Source organism: Oncorhynchus masou, chromosome 21 (assembly GCF_036934945.1).
Source record: "Oncorhynchus masou masou isolate Uvic2021 chromosome 21, UVic_Omas_1.1, whole genome shotgun sequence".
Lineage (NCBI taxonomy): Eukaryota > Metazoa > Chordata > Actinopteri > Salmoniformes > Salmonidae > Oncorhynchus > Oncorhynchus masou.
In genome coordinates this window covers 17,590,319-17,606,643 of record NC_088232.1, presented here as the reverse complement: position 1 = coordinate 17,606,643, position 16,325 = coordinate 17,590,319, and the positions used below count along the sequence as shown (strand labels likewise).

The 16,325-nt window shown below is 41.0% G+C and overlaps 1 protein-coding gene across 3 annotated transcripts in view; it reads left to right on the top strand.

Annotated features, from left to right (window-relative positions):
- Positions 1-16,325, top strand: part of LOC135507883 (sex comb on midleg-like protein 4) — a 17,164-nt gene extending 839 nt beyond the window's left edge. The window contains exons 1-8 of one of the 3 annotated variants that reach the window (XM_064927626.1): positions 7,047-7,209; positions 8,236-8,459; positions 11,834-11,963; positions 12,137-12,337; positions 12,904-13,062; positions 13,610-13,828; positions 14,058-14,203; positions 14,819-16,325. In XM_064927626.1, coding sequence (XP_064783698.1) covers positions 8,241-8,459; positions 11,834-11,963; positions 12,137-12,337; positions 12,904-13,062; positions 13,610-13,828; positions 14,058-14,203; positions 14,819-14,944 — 1,200 coding nt within the window. In that variant the 5' untranslated portion in view covers positions 7,047-7,209; positions 8,236-8,240 and the 3' untranslated portion in view covers positions 14,945-16,325. Of the gene's footprint in view, positions 1-7,046; positions 7,210-7,471; positions 7,761-8,235; positions 8,460-11,833; positions 11,964-12,136; positions 12,338-12,903; positions 13,063-13,609; positions 13,829-14,057; positions 14,204-14,818 lie in introns of those variants that run through there. The other 2 variants (XM_064927627.1, XM_064927625.1) reach the window with 2 other exon arrangements.

Below are 16,325 nucleotides of genomic sequence, written 5' to 3'. Positions count from 1 at the left end.
CGAGTGTCGAATTTGGTCAACAACAAAAGTTAATGGCTTATTTTATCACATGAGGTTTATTTGATAGAATATAATTTTTGTAATGCTTAAAGTTGCTACGAGTGTACTGATATAAGTAGGACTCGTGATATCACGGCAACTTTGAGAAAAAACACTAACTTTGAGATGTCTCCAGATGGATATTTATGCATATTCATGATATGAGGCCAGCATAGCATCCAGTGATGTTTATTCACGGTTGGCAAGGTAAGCCAGGATTCCCCCCAAAAATTACCAATTAATTTGATTTTCTATTTTTACAATTTATCTTTCTTCTCTCAATGTTTCATCATTTTTCTTCAATTTGCAAGAGGCTGAATGTATTTGGAGCCAGATAGCTGCCAAAAGGTTGAACATATGTATTGTTAGGATCGTAAGAAAGTCCATACCCTAAATTGTTAAGATCGTAAGAAAGTCCATACCCTAAATTGTTAGGATCGTAAGAAAGTCCATACCCTAAATTGTTAGGATCGTAAGAAAGTCCATACCCTAAATTGTTAGGATCGTAAGAAAGTCCATACCCTAAATTGTTAGGATCGTAAGAAAGTCCATACCCTAAATTGTTAGGATCGTAAGAAAGTCCATACCCTAAATTGTTAGGATCGTAAGAAAGTCCATACCCTAAATTGTTAGGATCGTAAGAAAGTCCATACCCTAAATTGTTAAGATCGTAAGAAAAGCCATGTGTGAAACATGAAACGTAACCATTAAAGTAGATCTGTAAATGTACAAACCCTATGTTACGACTATGAATTAACATTTACACGTTAAATTCTTACTTTACGTCTCCCTTTACTCAGTTACAAATATTTTTTATACTTACAAACCTTTGTCAGGAATGGAAAGGACATGAACTGAACGTAGCTAGTCAAAGTTAGCTAGTCAATCAAGCAACTGTAGCCCAGACTTTAGTTGTTTTGCAGCTTTCAAAAGCAGCAGACAAAATAAGTCTTGAGCTTGTTTTAGAATGACGTTCAATAACAAAAAAATTCAATTTCCACCAAAAATGACATACCCAAATATAACTGCCTGTAGCTCAGGACCTGAAGCAAGGACATCAAATTATTGATACTATTTGGAAGGAGACCGTTTGAAGTTTGTGTAATTGTGAAATTAATGTAGGATAATATAACACATTAGATCTGGTAAAAGGTAATATAAACCTTTTTTTTCATCTTTGAAATGCAAGAGAAAGGCCATACTTTCAGTTGAATAATTACATTACTACACAATATTTTTTATCAAGTCTGCCCCGAGTTTGCCCAAATGTGCCGAATTGGTCAATTAATACATTGTCAAGTACATAACTATAGATAACATACAAAAATGCTATGGTATTAAAAAATAAAAGTTTACACACTCCCAGGAATGTCATACATGATGGATCATTAGCTTATACACTAACTTTCACACATCTAGATGGCCGGGCGGGGTGGGTGTGGAGCCAGAGACAGCGGTGGGGTCAAACTGTAGACCCCAGTTCCCGCATTTGAACATCACAATTGCTTTTATCAAACAAAATTATGCTATATTTTATCTCTGGGACCCTTAGGATGACAAATCAAAGCAAGATTACTAAATGTATGTACATTATTGTGGCTCAGTCGGTAGAGCATGGCGCTTGCAACGCCAAGCGTCGTGGGTTCGATTCCCGCTGGGACCACCCATATGTAAAAGTAGTGGCCCCAGCCGACTTGTAAGTCGCTTTGGACAAAAGCGTCTGCTAAATGGGATATATTTATTTTTATTTATTTTTATTTACCTTCAGAGGTGAATGTATCAATCCAGTTGCTGTGATAATTTTTGTTGTTGTGCACTCCTCAAACAATAGCATGGTATTTTTCACTGTAAAAGCTACTGTTAATTGAACATATTAGACATGTCTATGTCCCGGAAAGATAGCTGTATACAACGTCATTCTAGTCACATTAGCACACGTTAGCAACAACCGTCCAGGTTTAGGGACACCCATCCCGTAGTTTGGCCGCCGGCCAAACTGAGCAATCGTGGGAGAAGGGCCTTGGTCAGGGAGAACCCGATGGTCACTCTGACAGAACTCCAGAGTTTCTCTGTGGAGATGGGAGAGCCTTCCAGAAGGACAACCATCTCAGCAGCACTCCAGCACGCCACTCCTCAGTAAAAGGCACATGACAGCCCGCTTGGAGTTTGCCAAAAGGCACCTAAGGACTCTCAGACCATGATAAATAAGATTCTCAGGTCTGATGAAACCAAGACTGAACTCTTTGGCCTGAATGCCAAGCGTCACGTCTGGAGGAAACCTGGTACCATACCTATGGTGCAGCATGGTGGTAGCAGCGTCATGCTGTGGGGATGTCTTTCAGCAGTAGGGACTGGGAGAATAGCCAGGATCGAGGGGAAAAATGAACGGAGCAAAGTACAAAGAGATCCTTGATGAAAAACTGCTCAGGACCTCAGACTGGGGCCAAGTTTCAACTTCCAACAGGACAATCACCCTCAGCACACAGCCAAGACAATGCAGAAGTGACTTCGGGATAAGTCTCTGAATGTCCTTGAGCGTCCCAGTCAGAGACCGGACTTGAACCTGTTGGCGACAAAGAACATGGCTGACGTTTTACATTCTCACTGGAATATGCCCAGATGCGTGGCCTTTTGCGTGAAGGAAAAGACGCAGGAAAAGGAGCCGCAGATCAGGCAGCCTTCTGAGAATCCGTAGGCGAGCTAGTAAACTCCCATTGCCATCCGTTCTTCTTGCTAACGTGCAATCATTGGAAAATAAAATTGATGACCTACATTTTAAGATTATCCTACCAATGGGACATCAAAAAAAAAACGAAAAATGAAAAAATCTTATATTTCACCGAGACGTGGCTGAACGATGATACGGACAATATAGACCTAGCGGGATGTTCCATGCACCGGCAGAACAGAGATGCTTCCTCTGGTAAGACGAAGGGTGGGGGTGTGTGTCTATTTGTCAATAACAGCTGGCGTGCGATGTCTAATATTAAAGAAGTCTCGAGGTATTGCTCGCCTGAGGTAGAGTACCTTTTGATAAGCTGTAGACCACACTATCTACTAAGAGAGTTCTCATTTATATTATTCGTAGCCATCTTTTTACCACCACAGAACGAAGCTGGCACTAAGACCGCTCTCAACCAACTCTATAAGGCCATAAGCAAAGAAGAAAAGGCTCACTCAGAAGCAGTGCTCCTGGTGGCCGAGGACTTTAATGCAGGCAAACTTAAATCAGTTTTACCAAATTGTTACCAGCATGTCACATGTGCAACCAGAGAAAAAAAATCCTTGACCACCTTTACTCCACACACAAAGATACATACAAAGCTCTCCCCAACCTCCATTTGGCAAATCTGACCATAATTCTATCCTCCTGATTCCTGCTTAAAGCACATTCACGTCAGGGTATATACAGCAGTTTTGGCCACCTGGCTCTCTGCGAACTGTGTGAAGACCATTTCTTCCTAACAAAGACCGTAATTAATTTGCCATAATTTTACGTAATTATGACATGACATTGAAGGTTGTGCAATGTAAAAGCAATATTTAGACTTAGGGTTGCCACCCGTTCAATAAAATACGGAACGGTTCCGTATTTCACTGAAAGAATAATAAACCTTTTGTTTTCAACACCATAGTGCCCTCAAAGCTCATCACTAAGCTGAGGACTCTGGGACTAAACACCTCCCTCTGCAACCGGATCCTGGACATCCTGACGGGCCGCCCCAGGTGGTAAGAGTAGGCAACAACACGTCTGCCACGCTGATCCTTAACACTGGGGCCCCTCAGGGGTGTGTACTTAGTCTCCTTCTGTATTCCCTGTTCACCCATGACTGCGTGGCGAAACACGACTCCAACACCATCATTAAGTTTGCTGACGACACAACAGTGGTAGGCCTGATCACTAACAACGATGAGACGGCCTATAGGGAGGTGGTCAGAGAACTGGCAGTGTGGTGCCAGGACAACATCCTCAACCTCAATGTGAGCAAGACAAAGGAGCTGATCGTGGACTACAGGAAAAGGCGGGCCGAAAAGGCCCCCATTAACATCGACGTGGCTGTTGTGGAGCGTGTCGAGAGTTCCAAGTTCCTTGGTGTCCACATCACCAACGAACTATCATGGTCCAAACATACCAAGACAGTTGTGAAGAGGGCAAAACAAAACCTTTTCCCCCTCAGGAGACTGAAAAGATTTGGCATGGGTCCCCAGATCCTCAAAAGGTTCTACAGCTGCACCATCGAGAGCATCCTGACCGGTTGTATTAGGGCCTGGTATGGCAACTGCTCGGCATCTGAATGTAAGGCGCTACAGAGGGTAGTGCGAATGGCCCAGTACTGCCAAACTTCCTGCCATCGAGGACCTATACAATAGGCGGTGTCAGAGGAAAGCCCATAAAATTGTCAGAGACTCCAGTCACCCAAGTTACAGACTGTTTTCTCTGGTACCGGTACCGGAGGGCCAAGTCTAGGACCAAAAGGTTCCTCAACAGCTTCTACCCCCAAGCCATAAGACTGCTGAACAATTAATAAAACCGCCATTGGACAATTTGTTTTGACCCACCACCTCTCCTCCCTTTTTGTACACTGCTGCTACTCGCTGTTTATTATCTACGCATAGTCACTTCACCCTCACCTACATGTACAAATGATCTCAACGAACCTATACCCCGCACACTGACTCGGTACCAGTGCCCCCTGTATATAGCCTCGTTATTCTTATGGTGTTACTTTTTATTTTAGTCAACTTGGTAAATATTTTCTTAACTCTTCTTGAACTGCACTGTTGGTTAAGGGCTTGTAAGTAAGCATTTCACGGTAAAGTCTACACTTGTTGTATTCGGAGCGACTGACAAATAATGTTGGATTTGATTTGATTGAACATCTCTGGAGAGACCTGAAAATAGCTCTGAAGCAATGCTACCCATCCAACCAGACCGAGCTTGAGAGGATCTGCAGAGGAGAATGGGAGTAACTTCCCAAATACAGGTGTGCCAAGCTTGTAGCAATCATACCCAAGAAGACTAGGGGCTGTAATCACTGCCAAAGGTGCTTCAACAAAGTACTGAGTAAATTGTCTTAATACTTAAGTAAACGTGATATTTAGGTTTAAAAAAAATAATAATAAATTTGCAAAAATGTCTAAACCTGTTTTTGCTTTGTCATTATGGGTTATTGTGTATAGATTGAGGAGGGAAAAAAACATGTTAATCCATTTTAGAATATGGATGTAACGTAACCAAATGTGGAAAAGTCAAGGGTTCTGAATGCTTTCCAAATGCACTGTATTTGTCATGTTGTGACTACATGTCTTTCATGTGCATATGACAAATTAACAAACAAACTTGACGAGAACATTCCAACGGGCAGAACTGGGTCGTTCCACAAAATGAGTGTCCTTTGATATGTTAAGTAGACATTTTTACAAATGTTTAATTTTAAAATACTTTTATATGAAATGAAGTGCCCTTTGGTGTAGTCCACATGGAGAATTCAATACTTCTAATTGTCAATATGAATGAAGACTTGCTAAAGTGCATTTTTAGTAGTTTATGAAGGTTATTATTTATTTTATTTGTCTAGTGATTCATTTACATCTTTCTATAATTTCAAGGTCAACCCTGTTACATGAACTGAACTCTTGTTTTAATATGGTCAATTTCAAAAGAAACATTGAACATCTAATAGTCAAATCATAGTGTAAAAGTAGGTGAGCTGGTTCTACTTTGGCCATTTTCTGGTGTTTTGTGGTGAAAATGAGCGTAACATCAACCCTGTTACCTACCCATAGATAGACAGGCTAGACTTATTTTAACAATTTCATTTGTTTTTGTGAATCTTGCATTCAGTTGCCCCTCCTTGTTGCACACCACAAGCTTCCATTCCCTGTGTCACAAGGGGATTCATGGCTGATTTAACTAGTAATTACCAGTTGGAGGGGGCCTTCCAAATGGATTTTTCCCAGATGTGGTAATATCCCACTTGGTCACAAACAAACGTAACATCACTAACCATCCATTGTAGAGCCGTATAATATCACTCATTGGAAGTACAAGACCTAGACTGTCACAACCTCCGCCGAAGTTAGTCCCTCTCCTTGTTCGGGCGGCGTTCGGCATCACCGGTTTTCTAGCAGCCACCGATCCACTTTTCATTTTCCATTTGTTTTGTCTTCATTGTATACACCTGGTTTCCATTCCCATTATTAAATGTTCCTTATTTAACCCTCTGGTTCCCCATGGTTTTGTGTGTGTTTGTTTGTTGTAAGTTGGTCTGTATTTGTGAGCTTGATTATTTTCCTTCTTGGAATATTTTATGTTTTGAGTAAAGTTACGTGAATTATTCATCTCTGTGTCCTGCGCCTGACTCCGCATTACCTGCTACACCTAGACGACTTACATAGACCTACACTTTGACATACTGTGGAGTACGATGTATAGTTTTTGATTAAATCGATATAAAATAAGATAATACAAATAGATTTTTTTCACTTTTTCATTCAGCTGGAGAGGCACTTACTATTGTTTTTTGTTTTTTTTACTCTCAAGATAGGAAAATATTACCGCATGCCAAAAGTTTGCAAAGCTGTTACCAAGGCAAAAGGTGACTATTTGAAGAATCTCAAATATAAAATATATTTAGACTTTTTTTTTTGGTTACTACATGATTCCATGTGTTATTTCTTAGTTTTGATGTCTTCACCATTATTCTACAATGTAGAAAATAATAAAAATGAAGAAAAACCCTTGAATGAGAACGTGTATCCCAACTTTGGACCCGTAGTATTATACACTCAATACTTAATTAATTTCCTATTGTAGTTAGCGGTTGGTTTGAGGATGTCTTCTGTACTCATTATTCATCCTCCCAGTTTTGAGGGAGCCTGACTCAAGCGGCAAAACATGGGAGTTACAGCCACCATGGTGTTACAGGCTTGTTGCCATGACAACAGTAGAACGTTTCTGGCAGAGACACAGACACACACACATATACACACACACACACACACACACCATTACAGTGGAATCTGCCCTGCTTGGATATTCCACTCTGCGTTGCGGTTCAAGAGATTTAGAAGCAGGCAAATACACTCAGACACAGACAGAACAGAGGAGGATTCAGTAGGAGATCAACTGAAAAGGGATATACTCTCCAATCCTCATTCTTTCTGATGGTGTGTGCATATTGGCTATGTCTTCTCTTCCTATTTTTCATTGTCTTTGTCTGCATGAAGGAAGGATGAAGCATGCTGCATGCTACTGCTATAGTCTGACCACTGTTATAATTTAGCAGTGCCTGTGTGCATAGCCTTCTGTGCTGTGTATATATGAGACATGTATGTATCATTTTTTTTTCATCAGTAGGATGGCACTTGAGGCTGCTGCTTTTTTAAAGATTAGGGTGAGCACTGTCATCGTAATGGTAGTTCATAGCTGTGTAGTGAAATCAATTCCTCCCTCCCTCTGCCACTGCTGAATGCATTAGTGTAATGAGATGTCTGCAGCCAGCCAGCCAGCCTGTGTGCCGTGCAGCAATAGCAGCAGCAGCAGAGACGAAAGGAGCAGGGAGAAACACGTACAGTACGCAGCTAGAGGCAAAATGGCTTTCACAGCCTGCTGAGGGAGTGTGCTGTGCATAGAACCTTCTCCTGCGGATCTGGACTCTAACAGGGATCGAAGAAGGGAAGAGCTTGCTTCTCAAGCGTTCTAGATCAGAGGAGATCAGGTAACGGAGGCGCTGGTAGACAAGCAGCTAGAATGTTGGGGCTCACAATGAAGATAGGATGGACTGGGTGGTAGATCTGTTCCATCAGGGGGAACTTGCTTTAGGCATTGTTGCCTTTTGTGTTGTCTGTTTTTTTAGTGTTCAACTCAATTTTCTGTAGCTGGCTGCATTAGTGCCCTGCAGCAGAATGTCTTGCAGGCTCTTCTGTTTACTGTTGTTGTGGTTAATGTTATGTGACAGCATCTTTTTTCCACATCCGCCTCAGTAGCTGGATTATGGAGGCACAATGTAAATAGATTCTTATGTAGCATGTGTATGTTTGTTATATGTGAAGAGATGATTGATTCTATGAAAGAACAATGTTGATGTACGACGTGTGCACTAACAGTGGTTTAGATTACAAGCCATGCAGTCTTAAATTATTATTATTGTATCTCCCTTTGTGTTTCCCTCCTTCCTGTATGTCTCCCTGCAGCTCCAATGAGTGTACTTGCAGCAGCACAGAAAGCAGACAACAACAGTGAAATGCAGTCGCCTGCAGTGTCTCCTTCCTTCCTCCCCAGCCAGCCAGGAAAGATTCCCGGCAGGAAGAGAGGGAGACCCCCACTTCATCGCAAGATGGATTTTCCAACCCACTACCCTGATTCCCTTCCTCCTCTCAAAGTTCCCAAGAAGAGGGGAAGAAAGCCTGGCTTCAAGGTCAGTGTCAGGGATGGGAAAGGAGGGGAAAAGAAGAGGAGGGTATGGGATGGGATGGGGGGGAAAGAGAGGGGAAGGGGGTGGCAATGGGGATGCAGTGTGTTTAAAAATGCATATGATGATGTAGCAAGACAGACCCCATTTCATTTATATTTAGTGGGGGTCATATTTGTCTGAAAAAGACTTAACATGAGGTAGGTTTGTTTAATTGAATAGTATTCTGATTGGCCACTGTATATGCCTAGCAAAAATGTCTGCATTGTTTAAGTGATTGGTGAGTGTCACAATAAGAATAGGAAATATTGTGAATTATTTCATAAAAAGTGATTTTATTTACACTGAACAAAAATATAAACGCAACATGCAACAATTTCAAAGATGTTACAGTTCATATGAGGAAATCAGCCAATTGAAATAAATAAATTAGGTTAGCCCTAATCTATGGATAGATTAGCCCTAATCTATGGATTTCACTTGACTGGGAATACAGATATGCATCTGTTGGTCACAGAAACCTTTTTAAAAACTGGGCCTCACAATGGGCCTCAGGGACTCGGCAATTTGAATGCACAAAAATAGATTGACATCGATAAAATGTAATTGTGTTCGTTGTCTGTAGCTTATGCCTGCCCATACCATAACCCCACCGCCACCATGGGGCACACTGTTCACAATGCTGAAATCAGCAAACTGCTCACCCACACGACACTATACCCATGGTCTGCGGTTGTGAGGCTGGTTCGACATAGTGCCAAATTCTCTAAAACGATGTTGGAGGCGGCTTATGATAGAGAAATGACCATTTAATTCCTCTGGCAACAGCTCTGGTGGACATTTCTACAGTCAGCATACCAATTGCACACTCCTTCAAAACTAGAGATATCTGTGGCGTTGTGTGACAGAACGACACATTTTAGAGTGGCCTTTTATTGTCCCCAGCACAAGGTGCACCTGTGTAATGAGCATGCTGTTTAATCAGCTTCTTGGTATGCCACACCTGTCTGGTGGATAGATTATCTTGGCAAAGGAGAAATGCTTACTAACAGGGATGTAAACACATTTGTGCACTAAATTTTAGAGAAATGGGCTTTTTGTTGGATATTTTATTTCAGCTCATGAAACTTGGAACCAACACTTTCAAAACTTAGAAATAATGAAACTATGAAATAACACATATTTAGTAACCAAAAACGTTTTGAACAAATCAAAATATATTTTATAATAGAGATGGTTCAATGTAGCCACCCCTTGCCTTGACAGCTTTGCACACTCATGGCATTCTCTCAACCTGCTTCATGAGGTAGTCACCTGTAATGCATTTCAATTAACAGGCGGACCTTGTTAAAAGTTCATTTGTGGAATTTGTTTCCTGCTTAATGTGTTTGAGCCAATCCGTTGTGTTGTGACAAAGTAGGGGTGGTATACAGAAGCTCTATTTGATAGCTCTATTTGGTAAAAAACCCAAGTCCATATTATGGCAAGAGCAGCTCAAATAAGCAAAGAGAAACGACAGCCCATCATTACTTTAAGACAAGAAAGTCAGTCAATCAGGAAAATGTCAAGAACTTTGAAAGTTTCTTCAAGTGCAGTCGCAAAAACCATCAAGAACTATGAGGAAACTGGCTCTCGTGAGGACCGCCACAGGAAAGGAAGACCCAGAGTTACCTCTGCTGCAGAGAGTAAGTTCATTATAGTTAACTGCACCTCAGAGTGCACCACAAGTACATGATTCATAGAGTTCAAGTAACAGACACATCTCAACATCAACTGTTCAGAGGAGACTGTGTGAATCAGGCCTTCATGGTCGATTTGCTGCAAAGAAACCACTGCTAAAGGACACCAATAATAAGAAGAGACTTGCTTGGGCCAAGAAACATGAGCAATGTAAATCTGTCCTTTGGTCTGATGAGTCCAAATTTAAGATTTTTGGTTCCAACCGCTGTGTAATTTTTGAGACGCAGAGTCGATCTCCGCATGTGTAGTTCCCACCGTGGAGGAGGAGGTGTGATGGTGTGGGGGTGTTTTGCTGGTGATACTGTTGCTGATTTATTTAGAATTTAAGGCACACTTAACCAGCATGGCTTACCACAGAATTCCGCAGCAATACACCATCCCATCTGGTTTGTGCTTTCATTTGTTTTTCAACATGACAATGACCCAAAACACACCTCCAGGCTGTGTGAGGGCTATTTGACCAAGGAGAGTGATGGAGTGCTGCATCAGAAGACCTGGCCTCCACAATCACCCGACCTCAACCCAATTGACCCCAACCCAAATGGTTTGGGATGAGTTGGACCGCAGAGTGAAGGAAAAGCAGCCAACAAGTGCTCAGCAAATGTGGAAATTTCTTCAAGACTATTGGAAAAGCATTCCTCCTCATGAAGTTGGTTGAGAGAATGCCAAGAGTGTGCAAAGCTGTCATCAAGGCCAAGGGTGGCTAATTTGAAGAATCTCAAATATAAAATATATTTTGATTTGTTTAAACTTTTTTGGTTACTACATGATTCCTTATCTGTTATTTCATAGTTTTTATATCTTCACTATTATTCTACAAGGTAGAAAATAGTAAAATTAAGAAAAACCCTTGAATGAGTAGGTGTGTCCAAACTTTTGACTTGGACTGTATATTAATATGGAGATTGCTGTTGAGTGTTAATGTCACGTCCTGACCATAGAAAGCCTGTATTTTCTATGGTAGAGTAGGTCAGTGCGTGACTAGGGGTTTTAGTCTAGTTTATTATTTCTATGTGGGGTTCTAGGTTTATTTTTTATGGGGTTTTAGGTTTATTTTCTATGTTGGGGTTTGTGTATGATTCCCAATTAGAGGCAGCTGGTAATCGTTGTCTCTAATTGGGGATCGTACTTATGTTGCATTTTTCCACCTGTGGGTTATGGGATATTGTCTATGGATAGTTGCCTGTTAGCACTATTGTTAGCTTCACGTTTCGTTTGAGGTTTATTGTTTTGTTTTGTTGTGAGTTGCACTTAGTAATAAAAAGATGTGGAACCCAGATCACGCTGCGCTTTGGTCCATTCATTCCAACGATCGTGACAGTTAACTAATGCAAATTGCGAACCATAATGTTTAATAATAATAGTACTACTACTAATAATATATGCCATTTAGAAGACCTTTTATCCAAAGCTACTTAGTAATGTGTGCGTACATTTTATGCATGGGTGGCCCCTGGAATCGAACCCACAACCCTGCTGTGGAAGCAACATGCTCTACCAACTGAGCCATACAGGATAATTTTAGACTATTGTTGCTACCTAAAACTGGAATAAAATGCCATTATTTACAAGTGTTCCATTTACACTGTGTACAAATAACCCTGTAGATATTGAGATCCTAGCCTTGTGTCTCCCTGCAGCTGAAGCCCAGGATGGTGATGACTCCCCTGGCCATCTCTCCTCCCAGCAGCACCCCAGAACCAGACATGAGCTCCATTCCCCAGGATGCTGCTACCATCCCCCACTCTGCCACGCCCCAGGTGCTCACAGGTAGGCCACGCCTTTTCGATCCCTCCTATTGTGTTCCCTGCAGTGTTTATCTACATAAACAAGCAGGGTAACAAGGGTGTCTCTCTCTCTCTCTTTGTGTTCCCTGCAGTGTGTATCTACATCAACAAGCAGGGTAACAAGGGTGTCTCTCTCTCTCTTTGTGTTCCCTGCAGTGTGTATCTACATCAACAAGCAAGCCAACATGGGTCCTAACCTGGATAGGAAGAAGCTGCAGCAGCTCCCAGATCATTTTGGACCTGACAGGCCTTCCGTGGTGCTGCAGCAGGCTGTCCAGGGGTGCATCGACAGTGCCTTCCAGCAGAAAGCTGTGTTCACTCTCCTCACACAGGGCTACGGAGGAGAGAAAATATCAGGTATAACATAAACCCACAGATTGTATGTAGTGTAACTGAGATTTCTGTTTTATATTCATTTATTTCATTAGTAGAAATAGCCCGTAGGGAAATAACAGAAATTGGCATACACTCATTTGATAATCTAATAACCATGAGGTATCCTTCCTGTCTCATGTCCATTCACCCGCTGAATGACACACATAAACAATCCATGTCTCAATTGTCTCAAGGCTTAAAAATCCTTCTTTAACCTGTCTCATTCCCTTCGTCTACGCTGACTGAAGTGGATTTAACAAGTGACATCAATAAAGGAGCAAAGCTTTCACCAGGATTCACCTGGTCAGTCTGTGTCATGGAACAAGCAGGAGTCCTTAATGTTTTGTATACTCAGTGTAGAGAGCAATACTTTTGACCACGGCCCATAAGGCTCTAGAATAGGGTGACATTTGTTGCTTTGAGATTGTTGCTTTGAGACATGGCTGTAGAGATGTGTCGCCTAGGGCAAGGTTAACTGCAACAAGCTTTACTACAATAGGAAATCAACAAAGTTTCTAGGTTAATCAAGTGTTCCCTTTGATTTCCAGCCACCTTCGATGGGAAGCAGCACCTTCTGAGTCTGCCTGTGGTCAACAGCGTCGGCTACGTGCTACGCTTCCTCAAGAAGCTCTGTCGTAGTTTACACTGTGAAAACCTCTTCAGCGACCAACCAATCACCCAGCATAATGCCTCCTACCAATCAGAGGGTAATGTACTGTCGCTTATTCAATTACATTCAAAATACTTTATTTATCCTACAAGGGGCAATTATGTAGGCAGGAGTGCAGATATGATGCATTGTACATTACTTCTTAGAAAACACAGTCCTGTAACTTATAAACAAGAGCCTCTGAAAAAATGTCCCTCTGAAATATAGTGGGCTCAGTTCCCCAAATATTGTACTATATTGCTTCAGATTGCACATGGAAGCACAGAATGACAATTTGTGAAATACACATAATTTGGTGTTTTACTTGTGTAATCCCTAGTAATCCATTATCAAAATCCCTGTATTCCTACCCAAACAGCTGAGACCTCCATGCCAGAAGACTACCTAGAACACTCCCATGTCCCCCAGAAATATCCTAGGCTCAATTCCCCAAACATGTGCGTTTGTTGCTTCGGATTGGACAATTAAAGCACAGAACGGCATTTCAAATACATATTTCAAAGACTTCAGCTTCTATCCAAAAGTGATTCAAAGTATCGCAAATATTTTTTTACTAATGTCATTTCTTTCCATTCATTTCACAGCTGAAACCTCCATGCCAGAGGAGTACCTTCTGGACCCGTCAGACAAACGCTACTCAATGGACCCAGGTGACTCCGCCTTTAGTGCCATAAGCTCCTCCTACTCATCCAAACCGTCCTATGGGTTTCGCTCCTCGCAGCAATTCCCCAACAGCTCCTCCCCCATGGGCATGTGTAGACAGACGTCTAGTCCAAATACTTTCCTGGAAGGTAACAGGATAGGTAAGAGACTGGAGACTAGAGTTGCACAATTCTGTTAATTTTCCCAAAATGACCTGGTTTTCCTGCTTATTCCCTTCTGATTCCGGTGATCTTCCAACTGGGTTTTCTGGAAAACCTGGGGATTTTGGGAAAGTTTGTTTCTTGCTATAATCACATTTGCCTTAACCAGGTAAAATAGACCCGTAGTGAAATCTTTATTCTGTACCTATCTGTCTCTTTTCTCATCCAGCGTACAATCCATCTCAGGACTCCCAGGAGTCCAAAGTGCCCCCCAGTAAGGACCCTTCCACCTGGAGTGTAGAGGACGTGGTGTGGTTCATCAGAGACGCTGACCCCCATTCCCTGGGCCCTCATGTGGACATATTCAGGAAGCATGTAGGCTACCCCTGTGCTCACTCTTAATTAATTAATATTTTGATACCTTGCATCCTCTCTCCTCACCTTCTTAAAACACCTTGGATGAGACAGTCAGGGGGGAGGAACAGAGGAACCTTGGACCTTCTCCTCCAATATAGTTGTGAAGGAGGCGAGGAGACGGGGTGAGAGGAATCACAGAAAATCTCAATGAAATTGAGGCCTGCCCACTGGGCAAAACCTGGTTGAATAAACATTGTTTCCACGTCATTTCAACAACTGCAAAAAATGTGCTGACATTAAATCAAAATGGAAAACTGTTTGAATTAGCAACAAGTCATCGGTTTAAGGGATAAAAAAAAAAATGCTACCAACTTGCAACCTAAATCCAATGACATGGTGACATAGTTGACAACTTAACCAAATGTAAATCAAAACTAGATGTTGAACTGACATCTGTGTCCAGTGGATGGATCTGCAACAGTGATCAGATTATATCTGGATGTGATGTTTTGTGAAATACTAACCAGGATTTGGGTCACTTCTATTTTAATTCAGTCAATTCAGTAAACAACACTGATACACGTGTATGATTAGTTTACTTGTGGAGATATAACCTGACTTTCTTTCCCATAGGAGATAGACGGCAACGCGTTGTTACTTCTAAAGAGTGAGATGATCATGAAGTACCTAGGACTGAAGCTGGGGCCAGCCCTGAAGCTCTGCTATCACATCGACAAACTAAAACAAAACAAGTTCTGAATCTGAACATTTTTTCACTTCATCAATCTGTGGGACCCAACTTTGTGGATGCCTCACAAATGGCACCTTTATATAGTGCACTACTTTTGACCAGAGCACTATGGGTCCTGGTCAAAAGTAGTACACTATATAGGAAATAGGGTGCCATTTGGGATGCTATATTTTACTAATTATTTAGCATTTTCAGATGCTATGTAGCTAATGAAAAAAATGTATTCTGACAGAATACAACGTTTTGGGATATTCTAGTTTTTGGTTTATACAGATGACACAATATGCAAATTCTGGAATGCATAACTGATACACTGGCAGACAATATTGTGAAAAGTAGACTATATTACTTCGAGGATACAGTTGTCCCATAAATGAGTTTATAATGTGCCCAAAGCATATAGCAAGTCACATTTATGATCTGTTGAGAAGTGTGAATTATTTTAGATCAACTATTATTTATACTTGGTCTTCTAAAAACGTAGTTAAGGCCTCACAAATGTGTGATAAACAGATAAAAATTGTCCCATATTGTTTTGATTCTATACCCTCACAAAAGTTATTTGAATGTGTCATAGGGTTGAAGCTACAGATACAGTTCCACATAATGGTTATTCAAGTTCTATACACATCAATGTAAACTCATATTGTGAAGCATGTGATTAGAAACAGGAATTTAAGCCCATGTTAAACATTATTAAACTGTTGTTGTTTTTTTACACAAAATGATGTAAACTAAACTCAGTGCAGAAATACAAATGACTTTGCATATTGTTTTACATACTATTTTGATAGAATTGTCAAAAAAAACATGTTTGCGCTCAAATAAATGACAATGAGCCATTTCTAGTTGAATATACCAGATTGTCAAATAATTATCATCGCCAGACATCTCACAAATTCATTGAAACTTGATTGTGTGGATATTTACTATATAAATGTTTGACTATGTTATCATTCTTGAAACAGATTTGGAGAGCATAAGGGATGACAACACTCACCGGGAAAAATGTCTAAGGACCTACAGTATTGGGTTATGAGGCCATATAGCTTTGCTTGTGTGTGCCAGTTTGGCAGTATGTGTACATTTTAGTAACCAGTGTATGTGAATGCTGCTGTATATGATTACATGTTAGCCATGCCAAGTCAAATCAAGCTGGGACGATGTCTTTTATTTTGAAAATCATGTTGGAAAGATGTACTGTAAGTCAGAGAATGACCAATGTATGGATGAGATTACTTGTACTGGTGCTAAAGAAATTCTCAATGTATTGAATATCTCATGTTTGCTTTTGTGTTGTGAGTTTTAAATGGAAAACACTCAAATGTGTGTATTTAACCTGGCTGTGTATCCTAAGTATTAAATTAAGAAAATATTAAGGGGACAAGG